We start from the raw sequence: 14,121 nt of genomic DNA on the forward strand, positions 1-14,121 counted from the left end.
AAGTCACCGAGGTTACATTTGCCAAGGAATTTATTAAACGAAAAACGAGGCGTGCCCCCGACAACTCCAATCCGCCGCACAAGGACGCGAGGGATTTGCGTTTATATTGTCCAGATTTTATGGATATTGGGTTGTTAATGAAAAAAATTGCAAAACTTTCAGGAGCGATCGTCAAATGTACAATCGCCTCGTACCAGGGGAATTAATGGGTTAACCTGACTTTCATTGCTGTTCTGCTGATTTCCGAGATATCGAATTTCGTTCACATCTATTCGCTTCACTCGGGGAAAATTGACTTCATAATTAAAATTCCTACGATGTAAAATTAATCATGAAGTCTGTTGTGTGAATTTTGATTTACAAGATGTTGTATAGTCGAACAATGGCAAATATAGATTCTTCAATTCTATTGAACAATCGAATTTCAGTTGATAATTAATTTTTGTAGATCCATTTCTGTCGAAATGCTACATCTGCAATTGCTCGAGTATAAAAACTCGTTAAATATACTTCCAATGTTTTTTATTATTTCAACTCATAATAATTAATTTCAATTGTTCTTCGAACATCGAAGTATACCATGCATTACTCTGATTTATCAAATCTATCTTACATAATTGATATAACATGTGCGCATAAAATTTATTACAAAAATTTTGGGTTTCAATGTTTTTTCGCTAATATTAGTGACTAAAAATGGCAACATTTATCGTCGCAAATACGACGGGAGACACAATTTCCATGTGAAAATAATGCTCGTTTATCTCAAATACATTCATCAATCTTGCCTTAACAACTCCGGATAACTAATGATCTACAGTTGAATGAAAAATAATTGAATTTGAAAAATTATCATCACAAAATAAAGTACATTGAATTGAATTCACATAATCGTGCTCTTATCCTAAGATTAGAGGCGTGCAAAAACAAAAATCTCACTGGTAAGATCAACATCGATCGCAGTACATATAGATCGATTCTCTTACATCGAGATTCTAACTTCTTAACGTTTATAAATCACTTAAATAACCGAGATTTTACTGAGATTTAGAGCCCACGCTCATGATTCATTCTCACGTCATCAATTATCGTTCAATTCAACCAAAGTCTATGAAATTTTCATTCATCAAAAGTCTCATTAAGTAATTGTTCCTCATTAATCGAGATCAGTGTAATAATTTAATCGTTTTACGATAAATATTGGATTACTCAATATTTCCATTGTATCACCATAGTCAATCCATGGAGAAATATATCTACTTATTGTTATAGTATATAATACAATCATTCACCCACCCCGGATGGTCTACCAACGTTCCCGGGTTCAAAGATCAACCATGTAACAATCTCAATGTTATCCCACTATTTACCAGCGTTAAGCTGATATTATTAATCTCTCATTCACTGATACACGATTTTCTCCATCGGTAAATTATTCTTCACCCCTAGATTATCATTTTTATTTAATGAATTCAGGACTCCACACGAAGAAAAAATCAAATTCCCAGATTAAGAAACATTGTTCCCCCATCGAGAGCTGGACTCGTCAATTAGCAAAAGATAAATTATTTCTGATAATTGTCCAAAGTGCGCTTTTTCACATGAGTAAATATTGAGGAAATCAAGTAGTACAAAGTACCACTTTTTCATATCTCAATATTTTTTAAATATTGTCGAGCTCTCAATAACGTGGACAATGTATCTAATCTGAAAATTTTTCCTTATTATGAAGTCATCAGAACCAGTCATGACAGAGACATCAGAAGATAATGAAAGACGGAAAAAGAAGACGTTTAAATTAACAGAACCTAATTAATGTCTCCTTATGTGGTTCTGGGATAGCTGGTAGATAATGAAATTGTGGAGAGCGCCCTCAAGTGTCTTAAGAAAGCCCTGCCACTGACCTTTCTCGTAGTTAATCTGGCGCTCCTGTTGTCGTGCATTATCAGCAGCAACTTTGAGTAGGCCCTGAATATTCCTCAGTAATGTTTCAGTACTCGATACTGATGGATCCTGTCCACCCTGTGATACTGCAACTGCTGCTGAGGCAATCTGTGAATAATTCAGTGCCTGAGGGCTCTCTGAGCCGGGCGCCGGTAGTGGAAGATTCTCGGGTACATCCGACAGATCTGAAATTTCAAAAATTCACGAAAAAACTCAATTATGGAGAATCAAAATGATAAAGTTCAATCGGAGGATTTATATCAACAGGTGCATATCGTGTTGAATTCACATTAATGAAAAATAAAGGTAGTGTAATGGTAGGTAACATCGATGGAAACTTGGGACATTAATAAATTCGGCGTTGGGTTTGAAAACCAGCTAACAACGTTTGAGCTACCCGAGAGTTTATGGTGGGTGCGTGTTAAACAGTCGTAATCCCTCGAAACCCCATCTTGTTGCCCCCTTCGTCCTTGATTTAACGTTAACACTACAATCAAATTTCTTATTTATGATTTTAACATTAATATGTTATCATTATAATGAATATTATTTTGCTAGAAGCGCTGTTGTGACAGATTATTTTAATTATGTATTTTCGATTTTTATATCTTAAAATATAATGAACCCTGGTGCAAATTCATTATAATTCCACTCACAGTTAATTAAAAAACTTGACAGAAAACTGATCAAATAATTGAAAGATTTCCTTCTTCGAACAATTAGAAGACTTTTCAATTACCAGTCGATTATCTACATAGATAAATTGATTTCTCAGTTAATAATGAGATTAATAATATTTTATTCAATCTCAATTAAAATAATTCTGTAAAAAAATTTTTCAGTGCAGAATAAATTATTGAATTCTTCTCCATTTCATTTCTTGGCATATCGATATGCGGAAGGAATACATTAGACCCCAGAATGATAGAACATCGTAGTAATTCCCACCAAACTTTTCTCTCACTCCAAGGGCAATTTGTAGTAGCCCCCTCCCCCCCAAAAAAAATCCACTAAAAGTAAATACAATGTCTTATGGTTATTGCTGTAGGTGGTTAGTGCGAGTGGACAAGATGTCTGCGCGTGGGTTTCCTCTTCGTTTTGTCTTAGAGCGTCCACTCAAGTCTGAAACCCTTTCAGCCCACACCGCAGTAAGTGAAAAAAATCAAACAAAATGAGAGGATGAAAGAAAAAAAAATCCCCAGAAAGAGAGAGGAGAATAAAAGATCAGCGAGGAGAAAACCGCCCTGTGCTTTATGGCCAATGATATGTGTATTTATTGTATCGTCTTTTAATTATCAGCGTGCGCACCTACAACGAAACGGCATTCGGTTACTTATTGCTGTAGGTACGTTATAGCACTAAGAGACCTCCTCTCCATTCGCTCTTTTCGAATTTAATGCTCGCGCCTTTCTAACAAAACGATCCCGGACAAATGCCGGCATATCCTTTTGATACACCTCGTGTGGCTTTTACAACACTTATATTCTCTCCCAATACTTCTCGTTATCTTACCACCGCTGACGCACAAACCATTACAATTATCGTGAAAGAAAACACCAGATCGTTACTCTCGAACCCACAAATACAGCTTGAGCCGATGTTTCAGGTATTTTCAGGATTGTGCTCACTTGAATGTTCGTTATCAGATGAAAATATTAATTTTGAGGATAATAAACTACCAATTTCCAGAACAGTGGCACTGAATGTGATTTAACAATTCAGAACCATGAAAAAATTGTTCAAAATTCCTGTTCAACCTAAAACAATTGATCATTTGTTATCACGTGTTATAGAACTCAATTCGCTCCACAAAAAAATTTGTAATGAACATTTTTATAACTTCCTCACAGTCTCAGATATTGACCGTCTAATTTCTGCGCAGCGTTGATTTTCTCCAACTGTTTTTACCCCGAATTTCCGACGATTTTCAACACCGAAGATTCCCCGAAAAGTTCGAAAAAAAAAACGATGGAAAAGACTAAAGTCTCTTACGCGTTATTCTGCGTCTCATTAAATCAGAACGGCATTCCATGGGCGTGTACACTCCCACGGACATTCGATGGGGTTCTACTTCGATCACCATAGGTAGGATGTACCGGTACACAACAACACGCTGAGAGACACGATATAGAAGTACGATACATTTATCCACTAATCCCCTTTAGTCCGAGTGTTGCAGTCTACGGGAAACGATTCATTTCGCTTTTTCCAAAAAATTCTCCTCATCCAGACAAATATATTTCGCATATTTATGAATGCAGACTACCTTTTATTTTTAAATCGGAGTGGCTTTTATTTATACCTTTACGATACCCTCCAGTTTGTTTTGACACAGACACCAAATGATCTCCGGCTATTTCTCTGATGGTGAAGAACTCGTTTAAACTCGAGACTTAATATTGTTGAAATGTTAATTGGTCTGAGTCTGGAGGTTCGAGAGGCGCGAAATGTTGAAACATCTGACTTTGTCCCGGAGTGATCGGTTGGATTATTAAAATGAAACTAAATGACCGACGATGGCGGGTCTAATGATCCGACAGATTGGCCAGAGGTGCTTCACTCGAGTTAAAGGGAAATTGGAATTGAGTTTAATTGTTCTCGGACGATCAGAATTCATTGGAAATGATCATTGGGGCGATGATGGCTGGGAATGGCTTCCCATTATGATGCAATTGAGGTGATTATTTGACACTGAATGGGGAAAGTTTGGAGCTGAAAGTCTTCATGATAGTCCCTGCGGGGGAAAGGCACTAGGTCTCTCTCACTCGAGAAACAGCGAAACAGACGAAAGTCAGGACGTCGCTCTTGACTCTTGGTGGATGATCGATGAGTGGCTCTGACCCACCAATCGTCTCAGAGAGCTCACATATCCCTTCAGCGAGAGAAAGAGAGCGAAAAAAAATAAACGATACAATTTTTTTTCTCCCCCTTCCAGAGTCAAACGCAGTTATTGAAGAAGAGGATGAGCATTAGCTGGGGAATAATCGAGAGTTTTCAACTCTGGTGACGGAATAATCGATACAAAAGATTGCGACTTGATTCGTTAATTGCCCATCCAATTTCACCAATCACTGTCCTTACTTCCACGAGCTTCATTTCTTTTATTTAAAAATCCGACATCATAACTCTCCACTGTCGTTCATCACTGTCTGGGCTGCGTGATAATTAATGAGCTACGCCCTCTTAATTTTTGTGACTTTTTTTACCCCCTTTTGGGCTCTCTTACGCTGACTTTTCACGCGGGGGAGGGATATTTTGCGTTGGAAATATTCAACTATGACAGGTTCTACAACCGACCTTCGTCCTTTTCGTTCTCGTCCTCGAGGTCGTCCGACAGGTTGTCGTCCTCCTCTTCGTCGTCCTGAGAACGATGCGACGCTGCACCCTCACTACCTGATTGTTCACCGACACTTCCACTTCCCGCTGTTTTTGATAGGTTTAGGACAGGACTGTGACCGTTCGAGGAACCTGAAACAGCAGTAATTGTTCACTATTAGGGCATCAGGTTTATACCGAATATTTATGACCGAATTTTAAAGGAGAAAAATTTTACAATCACTAGAATAAACAACAACCCTTTCACGAATTTCTCCTAATTTTCATTTGCTGAAACGTTTCAACTTGTGCATTGTGAGAGTGACGGTGAGGAAGGATGACATGTTGATGGATCTTATTTACACGCACCATTTCCAATGTTTAGAATAGCCAAACCGTACAAACCAAACTATCCACTCCCATCCCTTAAACCACCCATCGTACTTTCCCTTTCCCGTTTTCCGAGGTGTATTTGATATCGTAGGATTTTAATCCTGACGTAGATGGATACTGTTTGGTTTACCGAAGAGCAAACCCACCCCAAAAGTGACGCACCGTATTTCCCTATCTCCCAATCTTCCCACACACCCAAAATCCATCCAACCAATAAAAAAAAATATATCTCATTCAACAATTACCCAGAAACTTTGTGATTAAAATAATAATACTACAAAGAACTTAAACTGCGAAAAAAAAAAGTGAATGAGACGTATCAGAAGGAGATAAAGGGTTCGACCAGACGGATTAAAATATTACGTGGAATCAAAGAGAAAGGTTTTTAGATATTGCCGCGAGGCTCTTCTCCCAGGTCTCCGAAACCCGATATCTAAGACTCTACGGGTATTTTCACTCTGTCTCACTTCGGCTGCTGGTGAAATGAGAAGAGGAGCCGTATGAAAATGAGAGTATAGAAGGTGGAACGGAAGAACAAAGGAGAGGTGAATGCTGATGGAGCCGGAAAGGGTGAGGGGAGATTGAAGAAGAAGAAGAGTGGAAACGTCGAGTGGGATTTTTCTGCTTCGCTTAGTCCTCGATCTGGATCAATCGATATGGAAAGAGGACTTCTCTGAATTCACTATGCACTATCTTAATTCTCTTGACGTTGAGGAGGAGTGATTTACTGGGATATTCTTTGAATTTGTTGTGTTCGTTTCATTTTCTCAGATATTTTGATAGATTTGGAGGAGCACCACAGTCTTGGAAAATTATTCCGGGAATTTTCGAGAAATCATGCAATAGTTATTTACAACTATCTTGATTTAAGAATAGATTTCATAAAATGTGAGTTAAAAATTCCATATTTACCATTGTGCGAACTGAGGTCCCTCGGTTTGTGGTCCAGCGCCAGTGCTCTTTCGGAATCCCCCCTTTCCTCCCTCAGCCTGAAACAAAGGAATAAAAAAATTGATGAAGACTCGATTCAGCGTTCATCCTCACAAGTGGTTATTTATTTTCCATTGGAAACGCAATGGGTATTAATCAAGTAATTATTCCGACTCTGATTCCTCACAGCACGTAGGCCGATAAACGCCAGTTTTCACGAGCAATCATCGATCATGAGCTTCGAAATATTGACTCGGGCATTAAATATACCACAAAAATGGAAAAATCGTAGTTACCAGAGAACACGAGAAAACTTTCTAATTCTCACAATATACTGAGGGAAAAACTCGTACGAATAATGTCGTCTACCAGTTTTAACGAATCTTACACGAGTTGACGAGTTTGAAACGGCCTCGTTAGGGACTGAGACGCCCGAAGCCACCGGAAAACTTTTAATCCCACCTTTTATATTGTTTGACTCTGTTGGGTTGAATAAGAAATTAAGGGTGAGTTGAAGACTTGGAGCCAACAAGCAGCGGCTAAAATCGTTAATATTTTTCTCTCTCTCTTTTTTAAGGTGAAAGCACACGGTGTAAAAAAAAACTGCAGTGACCCCCGCGGGAGGACTGAAAAACAACCCCACGCTCGTAATAATAAAAATCCTTTCTTTCTTGGTTACTTCCAAGCCCCCTGGTAATAATTGCGGTGGATGAAATTGCGCATTTTTATTTATCACTGAAAGTGGCTCGTATAGCAGAAAAATTAAAATTAAAAATGAAAATCAGAGGGCAAATTCATTTGAGCCGGAAAATATCTCCTCGTCCAAAAAATACAAATTATCTGGATAATTATAATTTTTTAATTTTATGTGCTGTCCAAAAATGTTGGCGGGAATGAAGAATTTTTTAAACACTGGGTCTCTCACCCCCATATCCTCAAATATGTTTTACTATGGATTTTACTCTCCACTGAAACTTTATCCCTCTCCAACTTTTTCAGCGGCTTTTCCACACCTCGAATCGAACCACGAGCCATTAAGAAGTTAATATCATTAAACATAATATTGGGCGCATCTGGGAGCCGCAGAGCACTTACCAACCCACCCCTGTATACTTCAACATTGCGAGAACTCGGTACTCTACCCCCTCGCGCTCTTCTTTCATCCGCCTCTTCGGTTACACCCACCCCCTCCCACTTCTTCGTGCCTTAATTTTTTAATGAGAAAATGCTTTCAAAGAGCCCAAAGAGAGATACGACGTCTACGAGCAATAAGTCATGGACTGATGGGCCATCGTGGTCGTTGAAACCACTGAAAGATACTTCGTGAGTTAAATCTACAAGAGGAAATTCGGGGGTAGTAGCACCATTTGTTCTCATTCGGAATAAGGCGTTTGCTCATTTTAATGGTACCATCTCTCAGTGTATGAGAGAAAATGCTATTCACGAAGGTCGAACTCCTTTTCGAATTGTTTCGTTCAATAAAATAAAATATGATAAAGAAATATTTTTAATTCGAAAAATTATCGAAAAAAGAATCTAGACCTCCAAAAATAATTTTAGAATTTTTTCTATAAAAAAAACTGAGAAATCCCTGAGCAAAGAAAATTCCCATCTTTTTTTCCACCCCACCCCATAACATTAAATGCCGAAAGAAAATTTTTAATTTAATTATTTTTATTCATACCCCGTGCTCTCTCCTCATTATGAAAAATCCGAATAGCCTGAGCTCCCATTAATTGAATAATTCCTCCTTCAATTTGAATGTTAATTGGTAATTTGAGTCGATTAAGATACAAATGAATACTTCAGTTTCATCTCCGTATGACCCTTTTCCCGCAAAGAGAGTCAGTTTGCTTAGACATAGTCCGGGGCAATAACCCGTACAACCGTGAAAGAAGGGCAAGGTGGGAGGGGGAGAGAGGGGGTTATTAAATTCGTAATTAGTCGAATATTACATGGAAGCGTCGCGGCGCCGTGGAAACCTTCTCCCAGAGTCCTCATTCTCCTTTACTCGACATACGCGTATTCACGTTTACTTGTTATCTATACATACATATCCAAACGCGTTGACTCGGCTCCATGTGTATGTGTACACCGGTGTTAATACATTACGGGGTTTCATTATAACGTGGCCTTCAAGGCCTCGGTTAATAATTAGCAACTCGAAGATGTAGCATTTGAATTTTTATTCAATTGAATGATGAAAAATTGCAAATATATTGTATCAAATTATCATTAAATTTAATGCCCATTTAATCACCCGTTTTCAGGAATAAAATTATGAATTTAAATGTATCGTATTTATGGGCTGCATGATCACGAGAAATCAATTACGAGGGCTGAAATTAAACGTAATAAAATACGTACATTATTTACATAATTGTACGACTACAGAATCATTTGAAATGTCGCGCAGAAGTTTGTGAATTTTTGAAAGCTATTCTTCATACTATCGATGAATATTCAACTCCAGATACACCGGAAACATTGATTAATCTCAATGTGTTGACGGCTTGAAACACAAAAAATACCGATGGACAAAAAAAAAAAAAAGAATAGAATGCATCACCGACATAGCGAGTTTCTGATAATGATGACAACAATTGTAATTTCGCGAGTACAAAGGGAGCGTTGTTGGATGCCAGAATTCTGCTGGCTCGTCCGACACACGCCAGTCGCAGGCTTTTCCAATAAATTCGTGGTGCGTGGAGGCTGTACGTCCATACAATATATCCCTTGACAAAAATATCACCGTGCAATTTTTAATAATTTTTTTTTTCGAAAATTTCTGAGAAAATATTTGGGTAAATAACCCCCCTACGAGTTGTGACACAAAATAGATAAAAAAAAGTTTCTGAAATATTTTTAGTCATTGTTCATGAGAGTGGCCTTGAAAATTTCATAGAAAAAAAAAATGTGTTCAGTGTGTCCCAGTAATTGTAGATCATAAGTAAATAAATAAATAAATCTATCGTGAGAAAAATGCGACGAGCGAATGCCCTCAAATCTTGAACAAAACTGCCCTCTGTGTATTATTCCACTCATTACCAGATGATATGAACCCAACTGCTTGTCATCATTAGTACAATACCACCCTAACAAGAGGGAGTAGTAACCACGGAGTTGGACCCAACCAAGACAGGGAGAAACCAAAGAAACGGTGAGGGATGGTAATGTGATCCAGAGATGCGCAACGACTGTTAAAATTTCCAGGAGGATGAAAAGGTGTCATCCGAGGCGCAAAAGGGGTATCCCCAGTCCTCCCCCCCTCTCCGCCCTCAATAATTACGAAAAGACAAGAATACTAAAAGAGAAATACCACGGGCTATCGTATTACGGCTTTCCAGCCGTCACCGAAAACATCTTCCGAGAGGAATCAAGTTGCAGTGGAATGATTTATGGAGACTTCTGAACTCGCATCGGGGAAATATCATCAAACATATCTCGAACATTTATCAGAATTGTGGATCTGATGTGTACACTGGTCAGGGAGTGAAGAAGAGAAAGTGAGAGCGATGGGGAATCACGTTCTGGTTGAGGGGAGGCTTTCGGGAAGATTCAATCAGTGAATACCGGGCATTCCATGAACGTCGATAAGGCGGATGGAATAAGACGTTGCCGACAATTAAATATCCTCTTGTCTTTCTGCATTATCTCATTCGCGATAAATTGTCTTGCAATAATCAATAAATTCTAAATCATTGACTTCTGTCATTTTAATGTCATCGCGGATTTTTCGGGTATTTTCCTATCCAGAGTTGCTGGATGGCGAATTTTTTTTAATTATCCTGTTAATTTTATACAATCCCGATCCATCAAATGACGTTCACAACGCAAACTATTGGCGATTTTTACCCGATGTTATTTATATTTCCTTTAAACTTTACTCCGAGGAAAATTCTCGCGAAAAATCATTTCACCAAAATTATCACTGGAAACAAAATCTCGAAATCACGACAGTCATTCCGCAGATCATTGCCAATTGATGATACAATAAATAAATCCTCGTTTCTCAGCACAGATTAATTTTAATGAGGCTCCAGTGAACTGTCAATCAATACGCAAAGGCATACACTTACGATAATCGAAGATTGCGAATTTAATCAGCTGTAAGGAGCACAATCACTATGATAAATATTGATACAAATGCGGACCGCCCACAGGCCTACCGGCTGCAATACTAGGGGAGGCGAGCCCGCCCTCTGTGAACTTCATGTTTTCAAATCATTCTTCTCATCGGGGCTCCCCCGCGTTACCTTGACTAATAGATCTCAGCAGCAGTCACGACAACAATCATACACAGACTACCGTTGCTAACTTCATATCAATCGAAATGAGGAATAAGTGAGTAGCTGAATTCAAAGCGCACCCCGCAGTGGATAACGAGTCACTGACAAATGATCCGACTGAACCTGGGGCTTTTCGGGCTCCGCGATTGAGATTAATTCCCTCACGACGCAGCATTTCGAAAGGCAGCTTCATATTTTGGGCTTTTCCATAGGGCCACAGCTCAGTGCTGCTCGCCTAAAAAGGAAAAAAAAAAGGGACGAATAATGTTAAAAGAACTGCGAGGAAAATTCGCAAGTCATTCTTCTTCTCTCAAGATCCAACCAAACAAAGGAGAAATGATGGTCTGAAATTGAGGCCTTCAATTATGCCGAATAACGTTCAATTATTTCGTCAGTAGAGAAAGATTTCTGGGAGATTTTCTCAACGAGTCACGACGTCATGTTGAATGAAATAATTAGTATTCCCCTTTTGTCCTCTTTACATATTTCCTGGATATCCTGCTCATCCCCTTTGGTGGCAGCTAAAATTATCCGAATCTTTGTCAACAATTCCACTCTTCAAAAAACAAATTCATTGTTTTTTTTTTCGAGATATTTAGAATATTTTTTTCTGCAATGCGATTGTAAATTAGGGTGGGATAAACACACCAATTTATCCCATGATTTCTTAGCAAAATCGATACATCTGTGGTGATTTGTTCAACTTCAGGATTTTTTTTTCTCCTCTTTTGGAAGACCTTTCGGAATGATCGATGCCACCTAATTATGTAAGCCCTTTTCATCCCCACTCGTCAGAGTCGTGGATAAACCCCCCGTGGACAGGAAATGAGGACTCCCTGAGTTCCGTTCATGCAGTTTGTTTTACCTTAGTACCCGAAGAGTGAATATAACGAACTAAACTGAAATGAGAAATACAGTTTGCTATATGGGGATTAAGCGTGGAAGATTGTACTGAGACGATAACCTTCTGAGTTTATGTTCTTGGCAAGAGACAGCGGTTTAATTAGACGACCCCGAGGCCGGGATTCATGCTAACGTTTTATACGTTGATTGAGCTAAATTGTTTTTATCGTTGAGTCTATTGTGATAAGAGGAGTGATTTTATTATCATTCGAGCGAAGACAATGGGAGGTTGAGAGAAAGGGTGGAGACGATGAAGGGCAGTCTAAGACTTGGGAAATGGCCTTCTGCCAATGGAATACTTTTGTTTTCATTTGGTGTAAGGTTGGGATGTTTGGATCATTCTGGCCTCTTGACTGGCTGATTTGCAGTGATCTGAATTTTGCATTGGGGTTGCCTTCAATTCTGAAAGGGAATGAGGGTTGCTGAACGCCCTGATGAGTGGGTATAACACGATGTGAGGAAATGGTCTAGGTATTTCAACCGGCAAACTAGAGAGGGTCTGAATTATGGAAGAAAGCTGATGCCGTGGGATAAGAGGAGCTGTGGATTATATGTACTTCTGAAATATTTGGTGGCATCATAATTTTTCAGGTGACGGAGCAAATATTGGATTTTTTTTTGCCACTAAATTGCGCACAGGTTTTGAATTTCCCGCCTCCAATATAGCGATTACACAGATCAACGAGGGACCATTTTACAAGATTAATTTAATTTATGGGCCTGTGCTGTGGTCAATGAGAACAATTCGAAGGTGTTTGAAGAATTTGAAAATACCAAACAGTTTTAGAATTCTGTCGTGTTTTTGCTGCTGGGGAAATTTGGGGTTTCGTTTAGTAAAATTTGTTGATTTTTTGGTGAAGTTATTTACCGCTACGTGAACTGTAATATTTAAAAAACTAAGACAATCCAAAATAAACGAAAATATTTTTTTTATGAGTACCATTATCTCTTGTGTAGAATTTTCTATTTTCTGACACATAGAATCGTAAAAAAGGAGTCACTAGGGATAAACCAACCCCCTACATCCCTTTCTCTTCATCCCAATAGAAAAAGATCAACTCGCCATCATCCCCAGAGCGTAACCATGATAAGCTCCATATCCCGCACTTCTGTCTCATACCTCGACAGTGACACCATCTCCCCCGAGCACCATAACGACCATCGATAGCCCTTAATCGAATCATCGTACTCCACCACATTGCTGGAAAGTGATTTTTATTTTCAACTGATTCTGATTTATACTCAGATATCTTTTTTTCACCCAAACGGCCCTTTTTTGTATTCTCTTATTCACCATTTCTTCAGAGGGAGGGGGCTGTGGTCCTGTATCGTCCCCAATACACCCCCTCGTAGCAAAAAATATTCAAGTTTACATATTGCACAGGAGTATGTGTACGAGGGTCGTAGGAAATAGAAAGGGGTCCCGTTATCTCAGCTACGCATTTCCAGGCATATGCCGCGTCGGAGGGGTAAACCGATCTCGAAGTGTAGCCCCCTCTTGTGCGAGAAAGACAGAGAAAACTTTACAGCAGCAAGAACCTCATAATTTTCAGATTTATGTACAAATGTTTCAACCAACGACAGCAGATGAAAGGAGAAAAAACATCAGTGGGTAGATTTGTATCATAAAATTTCCTAGAATTGAAAAATGCTTTTTGGATTCAAGGGAGAAAAGAAGGGCTTAATATACTCAGAGAGTAGTTTTTTACAGAAATTATTCTAACGTTCTATAAAAGTGTATCATGACTCATCGATTTTGTATTTCTATCCTGTCAAATTGACGAATAATGTCCGAATTACTTTAGCCTTTAGTCGGATAGACTTTTCAGAATTAAAATATTTTTTTTCCTAAGGGATAAAATGCAATTTATTCATCACATGTTATTTTTCGATAAATTCGAAGATAGAAATGAGAAAAAGATGATTCACAGTAGACTTTTAAACAGATAGGATAATTATCATAAAAAATTTCTCTCCGTGTAAATTTAGGTTTGAAATCTGTTGTTTTTTTAGGCTATTGATCTGTACAACAGAAAGTCTGGTATGCACGCACGTCCATGAATAATTCCATTCCGATTTACCCTTTTTCAGTGACGGGAAGGGGGGTGGAGGGGGAGAGTTGAAATGAGAGGATGGGGAAGAGCCCTCAGGGCAAAGGGATGCGTAAGTTCTAAGAGTGGCGTTCGATCTTTCAACCCCCCTCGACATTTTAAAGTAGTGCACGAATGCTCAGCCGCCAGGCAAAACGCAAATAAACTCAGCGCCACCCTTGTTACCCAGTGTAAAAGTGCAGATTGAAGAAAAATACAAAACCCCTCCCTCGACATAGACTTGCAACAGATCCAGG

General features: G+C 38.8%; 1 protein-coding gene across 6 annotated transcripts in view; it reads right to left on the reverse strand.

Annotated features, from left to right (window-relative positions):
* LOC135161627 (dachshund homolog 2) overlaps window positions 1-14,121 on the reverse strand; it is a 160,874-nt gene that overhangs the window by 57,660 nt on the left and 89,093 nt on the right. For 5 of the 6 annotated variants that reach the window (XM_064119351.1, XM_064119353.1, XM_064119350.1 and 2 more), the window contains exons 5-7: window positions 6,565-6,641; window positions 5,242-5,412; window positions 1,905-2,129 (exon numbers count right to left, since the gene is read on the reverse strand). In XM_064119351.1, the coding sequence (XP_063975421.1) occupies window positions 1,905-2,129; window positions 5,242-5,412; window positions 6,565-6,641 (473 nt within the window). The remainder of the gene's footprint in view (window positions 1-1,904; window positions 2,130-5,241; window positions 5,413-6,564; window positions 6,642-14,121) is intronic. The other variant, XM_064119355.1, reaches the window with a different exon arrangement.

This window comes from Diachasmimorpha longicaudata, chromosome 4 (assembly GCF_034640455.1).
Source record: "Diachasmimorpha longicaudata isolate KC_UGA_2023 chromosome 4, iyDiaLong2, whole genome shotgun sequence".
NCBI lineage: Eukaryota > Metazoa > Arthropoda > Insecta > Hymenoptera > Braconidae > Diachasmimorpha > Diachasmimorpha longicaudata.